The sequence below is a fragment of the Procambarus clarkii genome, chromosome 23, assembly GCF_040958095.1.
Source record: "Procambarus clarkii isolate CNS0578487 chromosome 23, FALCON_Pclarkii_2.0, whole genome shotgun sequence".
NCBI lineage: Eukaryota > Metazoa > Arthropoda > Malacostraca > Decapoda > Cambaridae > Procambarus > Procambarus clarkii.
Window position 1 is genome coordinate 31,158,308 of NC_091172.1, and position 18,671 is coordinate 31,176,978.

Genomic DNA, 18,671 nt, shown 5'->3' on the forward strand with positions numbered 1-18,671 from the left:
CACTCGGTGGCACAGCGTATAAAATTGGGATCGTGTACTCCTGCAGGTGTGGGATCGTGTACACCTGCCATCTGAGTGTACACATGTAAGTAGGCAGGTAGAATTTCCTTCACAAGGTTATCGGATGCTGAGGAGGAGGACAGGAAGGCTGGTACAGTGATTTGCGTTGCTGTTCTAACTCCGAGGCCCCCAAGTCTTACTGGAAGAGAAGCTTGTTTCACTGTAAGTCATCAAGAGAGAGGTTGACGGCTTTTTCTAACGTTGATTTCAGTAACAGATCATATTTACCTAGTTTTTGGCCACTGTAGGATGGTGAACACCTCAAAAAGTAGATTAACCTGGGGAGGGACAGGCATCTGGTAATGAGGTAAAGTGCATCATGAGCATCAATATCATCAATCCTCCCATCCATCCTCTTAAGGTCGGCGATTTTTCTATCAAGGATCTTATCGATGGCTTTCAGTCCCAGCGGGGCTCCTAGGAGTGTGCTGTTTTCAGGTTTAGTTATATAAATATTTGGCAGAACACCCTCTATTCTCTCTATGATGCCATGGTTGGAACATATTATTTCACACTTGGAAGGGTTCAGGGTGAGGCCTAAAACTGCACCTTGCTCCTGGATTGTTCTGATGTCCTCCAGGAGGGAGTCTTGGGAGCCAGCTAGGGTACCATCATCCAAGAACCAGATGTTAAGCTCGCTGGCCAGGACTTCTGTGACTTGTTTGATGAGAAAGCAGAAAAGGAGAGGAACAAGGGGATCACCCTGTTGGACGCCTTCTCGCGAGTCAATTTCATATTCGCCAAAAAGTAGCTTTAGATCCATACTGTAGCATGAATGTACAAAAGGGTAGAGGGAAGGGAAATGACTATGAACCGCACGGAGTACAGCATCCCTCCGCACCAAATTGAAGGCATTTTTTAAATCTAGCTTGATAAGGGCCTTTTCGTCTGTGATGTTGGCGATGAAGGCTCGAGCTGCATGGGCTGCCGCCTCGCAACCTTGTGGAATGCCGAACCCGAGCTGTTTTGGCTTTAGCATGGTGGCCGGTGCCTCGCTAACTGTGCTTGCAGCAGCCTTTACGACGAGACGCCGGAGGGAATTGCCCACAGCTATTGGACTGATCCCTCCATCCTTTTTCTTTAGGGCACAAAGAGATGCTCCAAAAATGATAGGTCTTATGGTTTCTGGTATGTTGGCATCTTGACATGTGTTGGTGAATCTAGTTAGTTCCACCAGGAGGCCCTGTGCTATGTCACCCAGTGTAGGGTTGAGCATTTGATGTGGTTGGGTTTTAGTCCTGTGAACCCACCTGCTGATCCTGTTGGGAAAGATAAGGCTGCTTTATGGACCACAGATTCGGACACCCAGAGAGGTTCTGCTCCAGTAGCCCCACCTTGTAGAATGTCATCCTTACGTGGAGCCCTGGGTGGGTGTTTCTCCCTTAGGGCTTGAGTTGTTGTGGTATCTCTATCAGTAATTGAGTCCTCATTGGTGGTGACTCTTATTGCGCCAATAGTGTTTCCTTCATTTCTCGCGCGTGTGGGAAGGCGCACCTGGTTGTCCTCCCTGGGAAAATCATTTATGGCTTTGATGACTGAGGCAGCTAAGGTTTTGTCTCTCCTTGCAGGGGTGGCTAGACATATGTTGCCAAACATTAGGAGGTTGTGCCATGCTTGGGTCGTTCCAGGAGAGTCGTTGACCTTTCTCAGGAGGGCGGATAATTTGTCTGCTTCATTGGGGCGGGCTGCTTTAGGGATGTGTTGCAAGGTTCTGGCTGATGTTGCTTTAATAGCTTCTAATAAATTATCTGTGGGAATGAAGCTCATATATATATATATATATATATATATATATATATATATATATATATATATATATATATATATATGTATATATATATATATATATATATATATATATATATATATATATATATGTCGTACCTAGTAGCCAGAATGCACTTCTCGGCCTACTATGCAAGCCCCGATTTGCCTAATAAGCCAAGTTTTCCTGAAATAATATATTTTCTCTAATTTTTTTCTTATGAAATGATAAAGCTACCCATTTCATTATGTATGAGGTCAATTTTTTTTAATTGGAGTTAAAATTAACGTAGATATATGACCGAACCTAACCAACCCTACCTAACCTAACCTAACCTATCTTTATAGGTTAGGTTAGGTTACGTAGCCGAAAAAGTTAGGTTAGTTTAGGTTAGGTAGGTTAGGTAGTCGAAAAAACATTAATTCATGAAAACTTGGCTTATTAGGCAAATCGGGCCTTGCATAGTAGGCTGAGAAGTGCGTTCCTGCTACTAGGTACGACATATATATATATGTGTGTGTGTGTGTGTGTGTGTGTGTGTGTGTGTGTGTGTGTGTGTGTGTGTGTGTGTGTGTGTGTGTGTGTGTGTGTGTGTGTGTGTGTGTGCGTGTGTGTGTGTGTGTGTAACATTAACAATTGTTTAACTAGTTTCAAAAGATTGTCACTTGCTTAGCTGAACGAACTATAGGGTTTAGTCCCTGAACCCATTATGTGCCTCTGTAACCCCACCACTGCCCGGGATGGGTATGGGGTACATAATAAAGGAAGAATTGAAATAGTCTCATTCCAAATCGTTATCCTGATCCCTTCCAAGTACTATAATAGTTGTAGTGACAGTACTTTCTCCTGATAATTACCTTACCTTGTTCTACATGAGACAATTTTCTTATATTATCATTTTTATCAGTAGTGGTCGATCTCTTAGAAAGGTGATAATAAACTGAAGAGAGTGATAAAACATTTAATATTTAATTAAAACAAATGCAGAATGTGAGATTGATGATAGAAAGCGTTGTGTGTGTGGCTAACGGTCGTCCCTCTGCTTCACAACTCTAGTCTAACACAACCACAACCACATAACAGACTAGGCTTATCAGAGTGAAAGTTCGAGTAACCAGTTGACCTCGATAATAACTACATTACTAATAATGACACGAATGATCATAATGACAGAACCAGTGATGGCCCGACCTCCGGCACTGTAGCTGACGATGTGTGGGGGGGGGGGGGAGGAGGTAGACCTCCTGTCCTGGGGGGGGGGGCTTCCACCAGCCTTGGCACTGTGGTCGGCTGTGTTCTGAGCCCGTCTGGGAAATGTCACTGACTGATCATGTCCAGTCGGCAGTGATGCGAACATGTGCTCACAGGAGGAGGAGGAGAGGACATCACGGAAGTGAAGTGCTTCGTACAAGATCCATAAACACTTACAAGCACTTATACGGGGAAAAAATCAGAAACATTATCGGTGGGGGGGGGGGAGGTTCTTGTACAAGGCAAAAATAACACTGGAGTGTTAAAAATAGGAGGATTGAACACGATTAGGAAGGTTCTCCTGCTCTATAGTAACGCTTGTCCCCTCGTTAAGCCCGAGCAGAAGAACCTTCTCCTTAGCGCTATACAACCAGGGTCAAGGATAACTATAATTCATCTTTGGACCTGTTAGTTAAATCCTAAGTGCCTTACATTTGGCAACGGTGAAGGCACACACCGTGTACTTTTCAAAACTCTTCAGAAGAAACAATAAATATAGAGAGAGTGAGTTAAATGTTAGCGTGGACTCGTGTAGTGCCTGTAGAGTCGTGGGAGAGACTCAAGACGTCTCGTTAACTCAAGACATTACCAGGTGATCCCGCTATTCATCTCGGAACTAAAATTGAGTTCCGTTTCTCTCTGCTCTCTCCTAAGAGTAAAGAAAATGATGTGGAAATATTGTCAGTGGCAAAAGAGAAACTAACGTCTTAGTGATGAGGAGTTGGAGCCTTTTGTTCCTTATTGATGAGGAGCCAGAGATTTGTGGTCCTCGCGGATGCATCACTAAGAGCAGAAGTTACTCCTCCACTGTTCCTTTGCTACGCTAATCCAATTGTAAGTATCCGCCAAGATCTGTGCTCATAACCCGAAAGTTATCGAGGATGATCGTTCTGCAAATTATATACAACTGTTTGACAGTGGAAACCCTTTCTGTTTAGACGCTTATTGTCTCTCCGTCACTTATTGCAGTTTTAAGGCGAGGTTGGCTGTGGCTACGGGCTACTGCAGGTAGCGCTTCGGCTATGACCTCGGAAGAGTGTGAATGTAATCCTTAGAGGTGAAAACTTTACCTAACATGCATTTTGAAACAAAGTATATATATATTCTTTTCCGAATGCGAGTTTAATCATGAATATCAACAATTGATCACACATCGTATCTCCTAAGATCTCTTATCCCTGTGCCATGTTCGTTCAAGACCGAGAGAAATACTCACCAGAGTATGACATGAAACAAGTATTCTTGGCTATATACCGTCTCTATAAACTAAAAGTGTGATAAAACGCGTGTCTCGAGACAATTGCAAGTGGTGGTGGGCAGGGCGGCCCTTACATGGCAGCAGCTGGAGGTGGGTGGTGGGTGGGGCGGAGGGCCGCAGCTCAGCAGTGGTCCAGCACTGGGACCGTCCGCGCCTCATCCACCCCCCGCCCTCTCGCGCCGTCGTTCGTTCGTTCGACATCATCTCGGCCCTCTCATCCGTGGATCAGGGATCTCTCTTATCCGTAGATCAGAAATATCTCTCACCCGTAGATCAGGCATTCCTCTCCTGGAGATAAGGGATATCCCCCTATCACCCGTGGATGAGGGAGCGCTCTTGACGAGAGATACAAGCGTGATAGTCTCTTAACTCTTACACGACTCGGAAGAAAATGAGAATTCGATTCGGAAATACAAGGAGAATCCATCCTTAGAGGTCGGGATTGCGTTTGTGAACTTTGATGTTTTTAGGGAAGAGCTTTGTTGGCTGTTTTGATTCAGTGCATATTTTTTTATTACTGTCTAATCTACATGCAACAAGTTGATCGATCTACTGTTCTCCGACCCATCTATAACAGCCTGGTGGCAAATGGAGACGAGTCCTATCTTTATCTCGTGGAGAATCAAGGGCTTGGTACCGCTTGTGGAGATACCACAGTCGGAGAAGAAGTACAGAGCGCGGACTGTGAAGCATAGAGATACTACTGCTGCTGGAGGAGACACACAACTGTGCGCAATACACACACCAATTTACATTTTTTTTTTTAACATCAAAATACACCAGTTGAAAGAAAGCCAGTTGCTGAGGGTGTCCAAGTGAGCGGTATTGCCCTTTGAACGATGTAACAGGTTTGTCTGGTGTGACCTCCATCTGGTTGGGGGGGGGGGGGGTAGGGGAGTTGAAGCTGGTGTATCCTCCATCTGGTGGGTGGCAATGGCTGGCTTCGTCGTCTACAACTCTGGAAGTCTTTTCTCGTTCTTCGTTTACATCTCTTCCTCCTCCTCTTCCTCCTCCTCCTCCTCCTCCTCTTCTTCGTCCTCTTCCTCTTCTTCGTCAGCACCTGGAGGAAAAATTGCTGCTTCACCTGCGGGAAGACCCTCACCTTGGAGTGCCTGGTTGAGGGCATCTCCCTGCTCACAGAGGGCCTCAGGTGCCCGCTGGGACCCCAACCCGAATTGGGCATCGGCCAAGGGCTGTGAGCTCGAGAACTGGGACTGGCCCACAGACTCAGACACGGAAGAAGACGAATACCCAGAGGACATATGGACTTCCTGCTCGACAACGGACACCGATGACTGTTGGAAGGAGGACACAGCAGAGTGCTCAGAGGACATGCTAGACTGCTGGATGGACACAGCAGTCTGCTCGGCCGACAGGGCAGAGTGATAAGCTGCCATCTCGGCCAGGATTTCTGGGGGAATGTTAGCTTGGGGGTCGGCAGCATCAGCGGGCATTTCTGGAGGAATGTTGACCTCAGCACTGGGCAAGGTTAGGTCAGCGCCAGAGAGCAGGTCAGTAAGGGGTAAGTCAGACTGGAGGAGGTGATTAGCAGGAAGGTCAGCCGGAATGAGATGATTCGCGGGTAGGTCAGACTGGATAAACTGATCGGGAGGCAGGTCAGACTGGATAAACTGATTGGCAGGGAGGTCAGACTGAATTAACTGATTGGCAGGCAGATCAGACGGTATAAACTGATTGGGAGGCAGGTCCAGGTAAAGGAGATCACCCGGGTGAACACCAGTATAGGACAGGTCGTGGGGGCCCCCGAGCGGAGGTTCTGCAGAAGAGAGGTAAAGAACCACAGATGAACGTGCATTAGTATAACATAAATAAAATAAATAACTTTCCAGACCCACAGAGACAACAAAGCCACTTATTTAGTTTGCAAAATTTGTGTTTGTTTTACTTGTCACCTGTGGGTTTATTTATATATCTATCGTTCCCTTAATAACGTAGTGTGATTTAGGTTTGACCAGTTAACTCATTGACCGTGTTGACAACCACAAGGTAACACCAACCTTGGTGGTGTAGGGGGCGTAGATTGGCTGATCGTTAAACGGGGAAAATTATGTATTTCGAAATTACCATTCTGGAGTTGGTGGTCAGGACACAGAGGAGAGAAATATATAGAGCTGTGATAAAGGTCATGAGAGAGAGATGTGATGAAGATCATGACAGAGAGAGAGACTGTGATGAAGATCATGACAGAGAGAGAGACTGTGATGAAGATCATGACAGAGAGACTGTGATGAAGATCATGACAGAGAGAGAGAGACTGTGATGAAGATCATGACAGAGAGAGACTGTGATGAAGATCATGACAGAGAGACTGTGATGAAGATCATGACAGAGAGAGAGAGACTGTGATGAAGATCATGACAGAGAGAGACTGTGATGAAGATCATGACAGAGAGGCTGTGATGAAGATCATGACAGAGAGAGAGAGACTGTGATGAAGATCATGACAGAGAGAGACTGTGATGAAGATCATGACAGAGAGAGAGAGACTGTGATGAAGATCATGACAGAGAGAGAGAGACTGTGATGAAGATCATGACAGAGAGAGAGAGACTGTGATGAAGATCATGACAGAGAGAGGCTGTGATGAAGATCATGACAGAGAGAGGCTGTGATGAAGATCATGACAGAGAGACTGTGATGAAGATCATGACAGAGAGAGGCTGTGATGAAGATCATGACAGAGAGAGGCTGTGATGAAGATCATGACAGAGAGAGGCTGTGATGAAGATCATGACAGAGAGAGACTGTGATGAAGATCATGACAGAGAGAGACTGTGATGAAGATCATGACAGAGAGACTGTGATGAAGATCATGACAGAGAGAGACTGTGATGAAGATCATGACAGAGAGAGAGAGACTGTGATGAAGATCATGACAGAGAGAGACTGTGATGAAGATCATGACAGAGAGAGAGAGAGACTGTGATGAAGATCATGACAGAGAGAGAGAGACTGTGATGAAGATCATGACAGAGAGAGACTGTGATGAAGATCATGACAGAGAGAGAGACTGTGATGAAGATCATGACAGAGAGAGACTGTGATGAAGATCATGACAGAGAGAGACTGTGATGAAGATCATGACAGAGAGAGAGACTGTGATGAAGATCATGACAGAGAGAGACTGTGATGAAGATCATGACAGAGAGAGACTGTGATGAAGATCATGACAGAGAGAGACTGTGATGAAGATCATGACAGAGAGACTGTGATGAAGATCATGACAGAGAGACTGTGATGAAGATCATGACAGAGAGACTGTGATGAAGATCATGACAGAGAGACTGTGATGAAGATCATGACAGAGAGACTGTGATGAAGATCATGACAGAGAGAGAGAGAGACTGTGATGAAGATCATGACAGAGAGACTGTGATGAAGATCATGACAGAGAGACTGTGATGAAGATCATGACAGAGAGACTGTGATGAAGATCATGACAGAGAGACTGTGATGAAGATCATGACAGAGAGACTGTGATGAAGATCATGACAGAGAGACTGTGATGAAGATCATGACAGAGAGAGAGAGAGACTGTGATGAAGATCATGACAGAGAGACTGTGATGAAGATCATGACAGAGAGACTGTGATGAAGATCATGACAGAGAGACTGTGATGAAGATCATGACAGAGAGACTGTGATGAAGATCATGACAGAGAGACTGTGATGAAGATCGTGACAGAGAGACTGTGATGAAGATCATGACAGAGAGAGACTGTGATGAAGATCATGACAGAGAGACTGTGATGAAGATCATGACACCCACACACAGCTCTGATGATAGAACACCAAGTAATAAAGACTACATTTCAAAGTGTATATAAATAAAGGTGGCTATTGTATTCACAGTCTTGAACAAGTCACACATCTTGTGTTGAAGATGGAAGTGACTTCTCACTAGTGCTGATTCGTCTCTGTGGCTCATCGAAAGATGTTACATAAACAAATTAAAATTAAATGAACTTTAAATTGAAAAAATAACAAAATAAATAGAAAAAAACCTGAAATTATAAACTGGTCATAAAGAAAATTAGGAATAAATAAAGTATTATTATTATTATTAAAATTATAATCTCAGCAAAATCTCAAAATTAAATCTCAGCAAAGTATAGATAATTTGGATTAGGTGATTGATGAGTAAGTCAAGGAATGTGATGAACCACTAGAGGGGAGGTGTCCGTGGGATGAGGGGAGAGGAGCAACTCACCCCAACCGCCCACCCTGTGGTGGGGTTTGGGGTGGGGGAAGGGAAGATTAGTAGACTACGACACAGAGGCAGGGGAACTCTCACCAGTACACAGACTACGACACAGAGGCAGGGGAACTCTCACCAGTACACAGACTACGACACAGAGGCAGGGGAACTCTCACCAGTACACAGACTACGACACAGAGGCTGGGAAACTCTCACCAGGACACAGACTACGACACAGAGGCTGGGAAACTCTCGCCAGGACACAGACTACGACACAGAGGCAGGGGAACTCTCACCAGTACACAGACTACGACACAGAGGCTGAGAAACTCTCACCAGGACACAGACTACGACACAGAGGCAGGGGGAACTCTCACCAGGACACAGACTACGACACAGAGGCAGGGGGAACTCTCACCAGTACACAGACTACGACACAGAGACTGGGAAACTCTCACCAGGACACAGCCTGCGACACAGACTAAAGAAGAGACAGAGAGAGCGAGTGCGCCTGAGAGTCAACCATCAGCACACCGCTCCGTCGTCACACTTACCATAACATTCACCATTCGAAACAATTCACTGTAAAAATCTAGACGCTAAAAGTCATATTGCTAAATTATTGTCCCAAATCAATATAGCATTAAAAATATATATACAAATATGTATTTCACTCTAATATGCAACTAACTTGTTGTACTAGGCATTATACTATATATTGGATATTACTTTTTTTTTAAATCTATGACTTGCTAAATATGTACTCTTAATGACAAGGCAATTCAGCTTAACTCTAAAAAAATCTAAGGAAATTTTACTATCTTAGTTAAAAAAGTTCAAAGAAAATAGATTAGAATTCCGTCTTGGAAGATGTTATCAAAAGGTCGGAAAGTGTGCGAGGGAAGGGTAGAGTGGTCAGTGTGTGAGGGAAGGGTAGAGTGGTCAGTGTGTGAGGGAAGGGTAGAGTGTTCAGTGTGTGAGGGAAGGGTAGAGTGGTCAGTGTGTGAGGGAAGGGTAGAGTGGTCAGTGTGTGAGGGAAGGGTAGAGTGTTCAGTGTGTGAGGGAAGGGTAGAGTGGTCAGTGTGTGAGGGAAGGGTAGAGTGGTCAGTGTGTGAGGGAAGGGTAGAGTGGTCAGTGTGTGAGGGAGGGGTAGAGTGGTCAGTGTGTGAGGGAAGGGTAGAGTGGTCAGTGTGTGAGGGAGGGGTAGAGTGGTCAGTGTGTGAGGGAAGGGTAGAGTGTTCAGTGTGTGAGGGAAGGGTAGAGTGGTCAGTGTGTGAGGGAAGGGTAGAGTGGTCAGTGTGTGAGGGAAGGGTAGAGTGGTCAGTGTGTGAGGGAAGGGTAGAGTGTTCAGTGTGTGAGGGAAGGGTAGAGTGGTCAGTGTGTGAGGGAAGGGTAGAGTGGTCAGTGTGTGAGGGAAGGGTAGAGTGGTCAGTGTGTGAGGGAAGGGTAGAGTGTTCAGTGTGTGAGGGAAGGGTAGAGTAGTCAGTTTGTGAGGGAAGGGTAGAGTGGTCAGTGTGTGAGGGAAGGGTAGAGTGGTCAGTGTGTGAGGGAAGGGTAGAGTGGTCAGTGCATACAGAGTGAAGTGTTGTTTATCCAGGGGATGTGCAGTAATAGTATAAAACAAGGAAAGGAGTAATTTATAGGGTAGTATACTCATGAGGTAAAATGAGGTTCTATAGTCCGGAGAGAAGTGCTAGTTAAGACTGGTATACCTTGTGCGACTGGTCGACCGTCCTGCCCAACACGAGCTCCTGGTGTCGTCTCTCCCTGGGGATGACAAAGATTGCATCAAGCATGTTGTTCTCTCGCATGTTTTGCGTCACACACGCACTCAACGCAAATAAACCACTACGGTCATAAACATAGCATTAAACATCATACTAGGTGTGATATTTAGGTGAACATTAGGTGAACAGTGTGAACATGGCATGAAACACGATAACTCGACACGAAACACCGACCAGCACCACACCCAACACATGAATATCATGACAGAATTTATATATATACGAGCTTATGGAATTACTGAATATTACAGCATGCAGGCTGGAGACAACAGAAAACGCAGATACAACGAAAGTACATATATAATTTGTAAATAACAGAGTGGAGTGATTTGATTATTTATATACAGTATTCTGAATTATATATTTATATTCGTGAGAACTGGAATTTGTTTGAACGGGAAGGGAAGGGGTGGGAGACGGGTTACGGGTTAAGACGGGTTAAGACTATTAAGAGCCACTGGACGCAATGGTGGCAGCGATGGGATTAAACGGAAAACACAGGTCTGCACCATCACCAAAATGCATATAAACTGGTAGAGCAGGTTTATCACACACACCTCCTTTGACAAAACAAACATCACTGAAAAAACATCATTCCCAAAATAAAACCCACAATAGGGAACACGCACACATTACCACTAGGTATCAGTGCACACGATTACCACTGGTAATCCACTCAAACTGCCAAGAGTAAAAATCATCACTGCTGATAACAAAATACACATCCTCACTGGTGAAACACACACAAGCATGAACGAAAACAGACCTCCACTAGTAACAGTGTACACACTGACATACCACCACTAGAAACAAAACATACACTCACACAGCTAGATGACAACACACATACGACTTCACAACCATTCACGCAACATTGATAATACGTACTCCACCACTGGTAATACATATATGCAAACTCCACAACTGTTAAAACACTCACAAACATTCCACCACTGTTAAACAAACACACACGCTTCACTATTAAAAAACACATACTCACTCCACCACTGGTAAAAAACATACACTCCACCACTGATTAAAAACATACACTCCACCACTGATACAACACAAACACATCACTAGTTAAACACGCACATAAATCACAGGGCAAAATCTTAAATACAAGCAAAAATGACTTTAGGCATTTATAAAAAAAAAAAAATGTACTGGATCAATAAATCTGGTTTATTTTACTACACTGTTATTTTATTATGATTAACGTCAGCAAGAGAACGAGTCTGATTGTCTTTGGTAATTGGGAAACTGATTCGTTGGATCAAATTCCGTTTTATTGAATAATTGGTTTATGTTCTCAACGTGTATCAAATTGGCAATGAAGGTAATTTATACTTCAGTTTACTTTTTGCAGGTATAATTTAAAGGCTTTTGGATATTTTAAAAAAAGTAACGTAGGCTGTTTAAATTTTGTGTGGAGGAGTGATTAAGATCGATTTTATTTAGCACTCTGTGTGTAAAAAAGAAATAATTCGCATTAGGACCCGGGGTAAAAATCTTTGTAAAAGTTTAAAGTTCCCTGAGTATCAAAAGTTTACTTAAGTAACTAATCCTTTGAAAATTAGAACAATGGCGTCTCGTAAGCAAGAGGTGTAAATCTAGTACTACATTAGTTTATCCTTAAATTTCTAAAATACTTATAACTAATAATATAGATCTGGTCCTAACGTAATATCCAGTTATAACGGAGACTGATATAACTCCGTTATAACTGCATTTAAGGTATTAATTATATTTATTTTTGCCCTCTTGCTGAACCTGTATAAATTTTTGAATTTCTGTTCCGGAGCCGCGGTTCTTGTGGCACGTAAAGCAACAGTTTGCGCTGTCGACAGCAGCACTGCGCTCAAGGTTGCTGGACCATGCGGCCTCGAGGTTGCTGGACCATGCGGCCTCGAGGTTGCTGGACCATGCGGCCTCGAGGTTGCTGGACCATGCGGCCTCAAGGTTGCTGGACCATGCGGCCTCGAGGTTGCCGGCCCATGCGGCCTCGAGGTTGCTGGACCATGCGGCCTCGAGGTTGCTGGACCATGCGGCCTCGAGGTTGCTGGACCATGCGGCCTCGAGGTTGCTGGACCATGCGGCCTCGAGGTTACTGGACCATGCGGCCTCAAGGTTGCTGGACCATGCGGCCTCAAGGTTGCTGGACCATGCGGCCTCAAGGTTGCTGGACCATGCGGCCTCAAGGTTGCTGGACCATGCGGCCTCAAGGTTATTGGACCATGCGGCCTCAAGGTTGCTGGACCATGCGGCCTCAAGGTTGCTGGACCATGCGGCCTCAAGGTTGCTGGACCATGCGGCCTCAAGGTTGCTGGACCATGCGGCCTCAAGGTTGCTGGACCATGCGGCCTCAAGGTTGCTGGACCATGCGGCCTCAAGGTTGCTGGACCATGCGGCCTCAAGGTTGCTGGACCATGCGGCCTCAAGGTTGCTGGACCATGCGGCCTCAAGGTTGCTGGACCATGCGGCCTCAAGGTTGCTGGACCATGCGGCGTCAAGGTCGCGCACCATTTTTAGCGAGTGCCAACTTCAGAAACTGTGTACCACCATGTCGGCGTGTCTCGCCTCCACGATGGACCCAGTCACGTTAAGGGCCTTTTTTGGGGCTAGAAAACCCAGGCTGTATTGGTAAAGTAATACATTTTATAGTAACAATGATGAGCAACGATCTTAACAAAATGATAGCTGAGTGGATAGATTAGTATAGATTATCGCGCATGATAACTCATTAAGCAGGACGAGTTGCGGACTCATCAGCTGTTTCCGCTCCAGAAGATGATCACACTGACGGTCTTGTGTCTGTGGGTCAAACGCCAGTTGTGTGTGAGGTCTGTACCTCTTCCCTCGCTTCATTTAACAATTTCCGTATGTTCCTTTGATTATCATGGTCCGAGTGTGGTTTCCATACCTTCTTGATGATTCTGCGAACTTTACTCTTGACCGTTTGGCCGCTGACGCTGCTTATCTGTACCTGCTGCACCGACACCTGCTCCACCTGGCTCACGCTGCTGGAAGCTTCAGTCGATGTCTCCTGGCTAGAGAAGCTGCCACTAGAGACTTCCTGCACGCTGGACGACTGCTGCACGCTAGACTGCTGCACGCTAGACGACTGCTGCACGCTAGACGACTGCTGCACGCTGGATGACTGCTGCACGCTGGACGACTGTTGTACACTAGACGACACCTGCTGCACACTTGTTTGAGACACCTGTTGCACCGTCTCGCTAGAGGCCTGCGTGGCGAGCCCCACCACCTCCTGGGCAGGAGGGGCCTGCTGCACACTCACCTGCCTCTCAGCTTCCTGCACCACCACCTGGCTGCTGCTGCTGCTGCTCGTCTGCTGGGAGCCCGACTGCACAGTCACCTGAGAAGAGCTCTACACGGTCACCTGCTGAGGGGCACTGTGCATGCTCACCTGCTGGCTACTACCCAGGGCTTGAGCCTGACCGAGACCCCAGAGGCCATGCGACTGTGCAAGAACCCCAGGGAGTGCGTCAGTCTCCTGGGTGGGTACATTGTGTTGTGGTGATGGTGAGAGATGCCCCAGTGGGCACCAGTCTCTCTCTCTCTGGTGTTGCAGTGTTGCTTCACTGTCTTAGATGTTGCAACACTCTACGTCTCAAAGAAGTGGTTAGTGTGAGTGTTGAGAGACAGTCTTGCTGCGGCCAGTTAGGGTGTTAGATGTTGTAAGCGTGGCGTAGTTCTGGGTTGGGTTGTAGTGTTGTGCTCTGGTGCGGGTTGGCCTTAAGCGTTTAACAACTTTTTTGTTTGATTTCTGTTATAGACGTGTGTGCTTGTATGTGTTTTTGTTTTACATGTCCGTCAACCCTTTGTTTGTGTGTATTTGTGCGTTAGCGTATGTTTGTGTGGTATTATGTGTTGCGGTATGTTTATATGTGATATATGTGCGTGTGTGTGATGGTGTGGTATGCTGTTGTCAGGGTCAGAAAGCCTGCTAGGCTTGTCCTTGTACCCCCCCCCCCTCCCTCACCTTCCCGCCCGCAGCCAAGAATGAGGCTGTCTGCGATGTCGCCCATCCAGTGTAAGCCTTTTCCTGACTAATTGACGTGTCCAGTGCATCACTGTTATACTCAGAACGTGCGAATTTACTATTTGCGAAGTAACTACGGGCTCACCATAGCCCGTGCTACTTGGAACTGCTTGTTCCAAGTAGCGAATCTTTAACAACAACATACTATTTGCGACTGCAGAATCGAGTTATTAACTCTTGGACCTCGCCTTTCTAACCAATCTAATTTTCCTCTATTATGTCCACTACATATATTTCTCTCTAACACGCCCACACACACATCCTCAGGAAGCAGCCTGTAGCAGCTGTTTAACTCCCAGGTCCTATTTACGGCTAGGTGAACGGATGCATCAGGGTGAAAGAAACTGCCCATTTGTTTCTGCCTCGGCCGGAAATCGAACCTGAGTTCTTAGGACTACGACTCACGAATTCTGTCCACTTAGCCGCGAGGCCTCCTACCTTGTGGTGCGTGTGAGTGTGTGTGAGTGTGTGTGTGTGTGTGTGTGTGTGTGTGTGTGTGTGTGTGTGTGTGTGTGTGTGTGTGTGTGTGTGGTGTGTGTGTGTGTGTGTGTGTGTGTGTGTGTGTGTGTGTGTGTGTGTGTGTGTGTGTGTGTGTGTGTGTGTGTGTGTGTGTGTGTGTGTGTACATACACTTGCATATATGTTTGCCAGGGAACAAAGGACTAAGAGCATGAGTTCTAACATCTACAGAAAAGCCAGGTGTTAGAGACGGCTCTCTATATAGAGACTAGTTCTCTATACCACACAGTGTACAAGCCTAGCACTACAAGATACGAGAGTAGTAAAGACACCAGAGAATTATATATATATATATATATATATATATATATATATATATATATATATATATATATATATATATATATATATATATATATATATATATATATATATATTACTAGTAGAATCAGCCATAAATTTAATTTTATTAATAAGAAAATAATCAGAAATATTAATATTGCAACTCCATAAAGTGTTAACAGAATTCAAATATTATCAACACAATATATATATACAGCGTGTTGGACTACGATGTTAAAGAGGCGTTAGTCTCACCGAATCAAACCCTCGCGGCAGTGGCACTGCTGAGCCGATGGGCACTGGCTCAGGTGGAGGAATAATAAGATGTACCTGGTTGGGGGCTGGCTTCCCTCCTCCTGTCCTCCAGGGGGCGCTGCCGGCGGCCGGGGTGGGGCGCGAGGAGCCTGCAGGGGGTGCCCAGGTCTTGGTGGGCTTCGCACCGAACCCAAACTGTCGGATGTCAGTGCTGGAGGGAGAAGGGGGGAGAGAGCGTCATGAAGGAGGGGGAGATAGAGGAGGAGCCACTAACCTACACCTGACGGGTGCTCCTAAACTTCACTTGGGTGGAGGGTCGGTAAACCCGGCTCCTGCCGTCAGGCACTTGAGGGAGAGCAGCGGCACTGGATTAACCACAACACAGCGGCCAGGGCTGCCCTTGGTGATGGGCACTTGTACTCACACTCTGCCCCTAGCTCCTAAACACTCTTTAAACTGTCATTATCACCATTTCTGATCCTATTATCACAATAATCACCATCACCAATACTACTAAGCCTACTATACCATCATCACCACAGCCACCATCATTAGGCCTACTACCCCAATCACTAGGGGCCCCCTACCGCACTATCATCACCACACTATCATCACTTCAACCACCATAACCATCACAAGCATCGCCATCATCACTGCCACTCCCTCCCCCCCAGACAGAGAGTGCCACTCACGGCATGGGTGCGCCGTCCTCAGTGCCGATGGAGACGAGGGCCGGGCAGTGGCCGTAGCCGTAGCCCTTGGGCCCGTGGCGCTTGGCGTAGCAGAGCTTGCAGTAGATCTCCCCGTCGGGGGCGTCGCACGACAGCATGGAGTCGAGCGGTCGGTGGCACTCACAGCAGTTGTAGCATCGCTTGTGCCACTCCTGATGGGCACACACACACACACACAGATCAACATACTGAGGTCAGGGTGAGAGGCCTGACGGCTCTATAAGAATACTTTGTTGGATATGACCCGATACATGTCGGTATACGTTAAACTGTCAGAGTAATATGTAATTTATTATTTTTACTGGAAAGGTGCATGCTGGGGGGATGGGTAAAGAGGGTGGGACAGATGGGGAAGACGTGGGACGGGGCATGATTGGGGTCAACTGCTCCCTTCCCCCTCACCTTGCCTCTGCAGGGCATGGACTCTGCCTGGAATACCGCGCCTGCGCAGCGGGGGCAGCGTGCCTGACCCTCCTTGGCGGGGATCTTAGTGACATCCAGGACGGTGAAGGCGGAGCTTGTCACCAGCTGCTGGTCTCCCACACCTTGCGACTCGTCGTCGACGCTGACGTACACACAACAAGTACATTAGTTGATGGTATGTGATACAGACAGTCTCCCATGCTCTTCTCTTATCATTGTAGGTGTTTCATTGTGTGATCTCTCTCTCTCTCTCTCTCTCTCTCTCTCTCTCTCTCTCTCTCTCTCTCTCTCTCTCTCTCTCTCTCTCTCTCTCTCTCTCTCTCTCTCTCTCTCTCTCTCTCTCTCTCTCTCTCTCTCTCTCTCTGTCTCTCTCTCTCTCTGTCTCTCTCTCTCTCTGTCTCTCTCTCTCTCTCTCTCTCTCTCTCTCTCTCTCTCTCTCTCTCTCTCTCTCTCTCTCTCTCTCTCTCTCTCTCTCTCTCTCTCTCTCTCTGTCTCTCTCTCTCTCTCTCTCTCTCTCTCTCTCTCTCTCTCTCTCTCTCTCTCTCTCTCTCTCTCTCTCTCTCTCTCTCTGTCTCTCTCTCTGTCTCTCTCTCTCTCTGTCTCTCTCTCTCTCTCTCTCTCTGTCTCTCTCTCTGTCTCTCTCTCTCTCTCTCTCTCTCTCTCTCTCTCTCTCTCTCTCTCTCTCTCTCTCTCTCTCTCTCTGTCTCTCTCTCTCTCTCTCTGTCTCTCTCTGTCTCTCTCTCTCTCTCTCTCTCTCTCTCTCTCTCTCTCTCTCTCTCTCTCTCTCTCTCTCTCTCTCTCTCTCTCTCTCTCTCTCTCTCTCTCTCTCTCTCTCTCTGTCTCTCTCTCTCTCTCTGTCTCTCTCTCTGTCTCTCTCTCTGTCTCTCTCTCTCTCTCTCTCTCTCTCTCTCTCTCTCTCTCTCTCTCTCTCTCTCTCTCTCTCTCTCTCTCTCTCTCTCTCTCTCTCTCTCTCTCTCTCTGTCTCTCTCTCTCTCTGTCTCTCTCTCTGTCTCTCTCTCTCTCTCTCTCTCTCTCTCTCTCTCTCTCTCTCTCTCTCTCTCTCTCTCTCTCTCTCTCTCTCTCTCTGTCTGTCTGTCTGTCTGTCTGTCTGTCTCTCTCTCTCTCTCTCTCTCTCTCTCTCTCTCTCTCTCTCTCTCTCTCTCTGTCTGTCTGTCTGTCTCTCTCTCTCTCTCTCTCTCTCTCTCTCTCTCTCTCTCTCTCTCTCTCTCTCTCTCTCTCTCTCTCTCATGCTACATATACAACATAGTATTTCCATATACATATACAAAAATGTGTAAGGAGCCACAACTCACGAGATGTTCTCTGGCACCAGGACGCCGCCAGCGCCGGCAGCGAAGCCGTAACCCTTGGGCCCGTACTTCTTGGCGTAGCAGAGCTTGCAGTAGATGTCGCCGTCGGGGGCGTCGCACAGCACCATGGAGTCCAGGGGCCGGAAGCACTCGCGGCAGCTGTAGCAGCGTTTGTGCCACTTCTGTACACCAGGGGAGGCGTGTTAGTGGTCGTGCCGGAGGGCAGCCCAAGTTGTGTGGTCGTGTCAGGATGGGGGGAGGGGAGGGATTGTCGTACACATGGTGGTGGTGTCGGAGGGATGGGGGGAGGGGAGGGATTGTCGTACACATGGTGGTGGTGTCGGAGGGATGGGTGGTCGTACAAGTGGTCGTGTTACGGGGATGAATAGTCGTACAAGTGGTCGTTTTAGGGGGATGAATAGTCGTACACGTGGTCGGGTCAAGTGAGGGGGGGGGGGATGGATAGTTGTACCAGGGAAAGAGTAAGTCATATAAGAGGTCATGTCAGGGGGATGGATAGCTGTACAAGCGGTCGTACCAGGGAAAGGGATAGTTTTGGATGAAATATGACCTGGGGGGGGGGGGGGCGTATGGATAGTAGTTCAAGTGGTCGGGCATCAATTACGTCCGTGTAATTGATAACCCCAAAATCTTAATAATAAATAGAAAAAATATTGATATTGGTTCCATATTCAAGGAACCGCATGGTTCCTTGAATATGGTTCCATTCCTGAATTACTGAACCG

General features: G+C 46.7%; 1 protein-coding gene across 3 annotated transcripts in view; it reads right to left on the bottom strand.

Annotated features, from left to right (window-relative positions):
* Positions 1–2,772: 2,772 nt before the first annotated feature.
* LOC123763964 (muscle LIM protein Mlp84B) overlaps positions 2,773–18,671 on the bottom strand; it is a 76,339-nt gene continuing 60,440 nt past the window's right edge. The window contains exons 13-19 of one of the 3 annotated variants that reach the window (XM_045751343.2): positions 17,929–18,107; positions 16,595–16,757; positions 16,154–16,344; positions 15,462–15,672; positions 13,642–13,719; positions 10,266–10,320; positions 2,773–5,394 (exon numbers count right to left, since the gene is read on the bottom strand). In XM_045751343.2, coding sequence (XP_045607299.1) covers positions 5,318–5,394; positions 10,266–10,320; positions 13,642–13,719; positions 15,462–15,672; positions 16,154–16,344; positions 16,595–16,757; positions 17,929–18,107 — 954 coding nt within the window. In that variant the 3' untranslated portion in view covers positions 2,773–5,317. Of the gene's footprint in view, positions 5,395–10,265; positions 10,321–13,263; positions 13,720–15,461; positions 15,673–16,153; positions 16,345–16,594; positions 16,758–17,928; positions 18,108–18,671 lie in introns of all 3 variants that reach the window. The other 2 variants (XM_045751342.2, XM_045751344.2) reach the window with 2 other exon arrangements.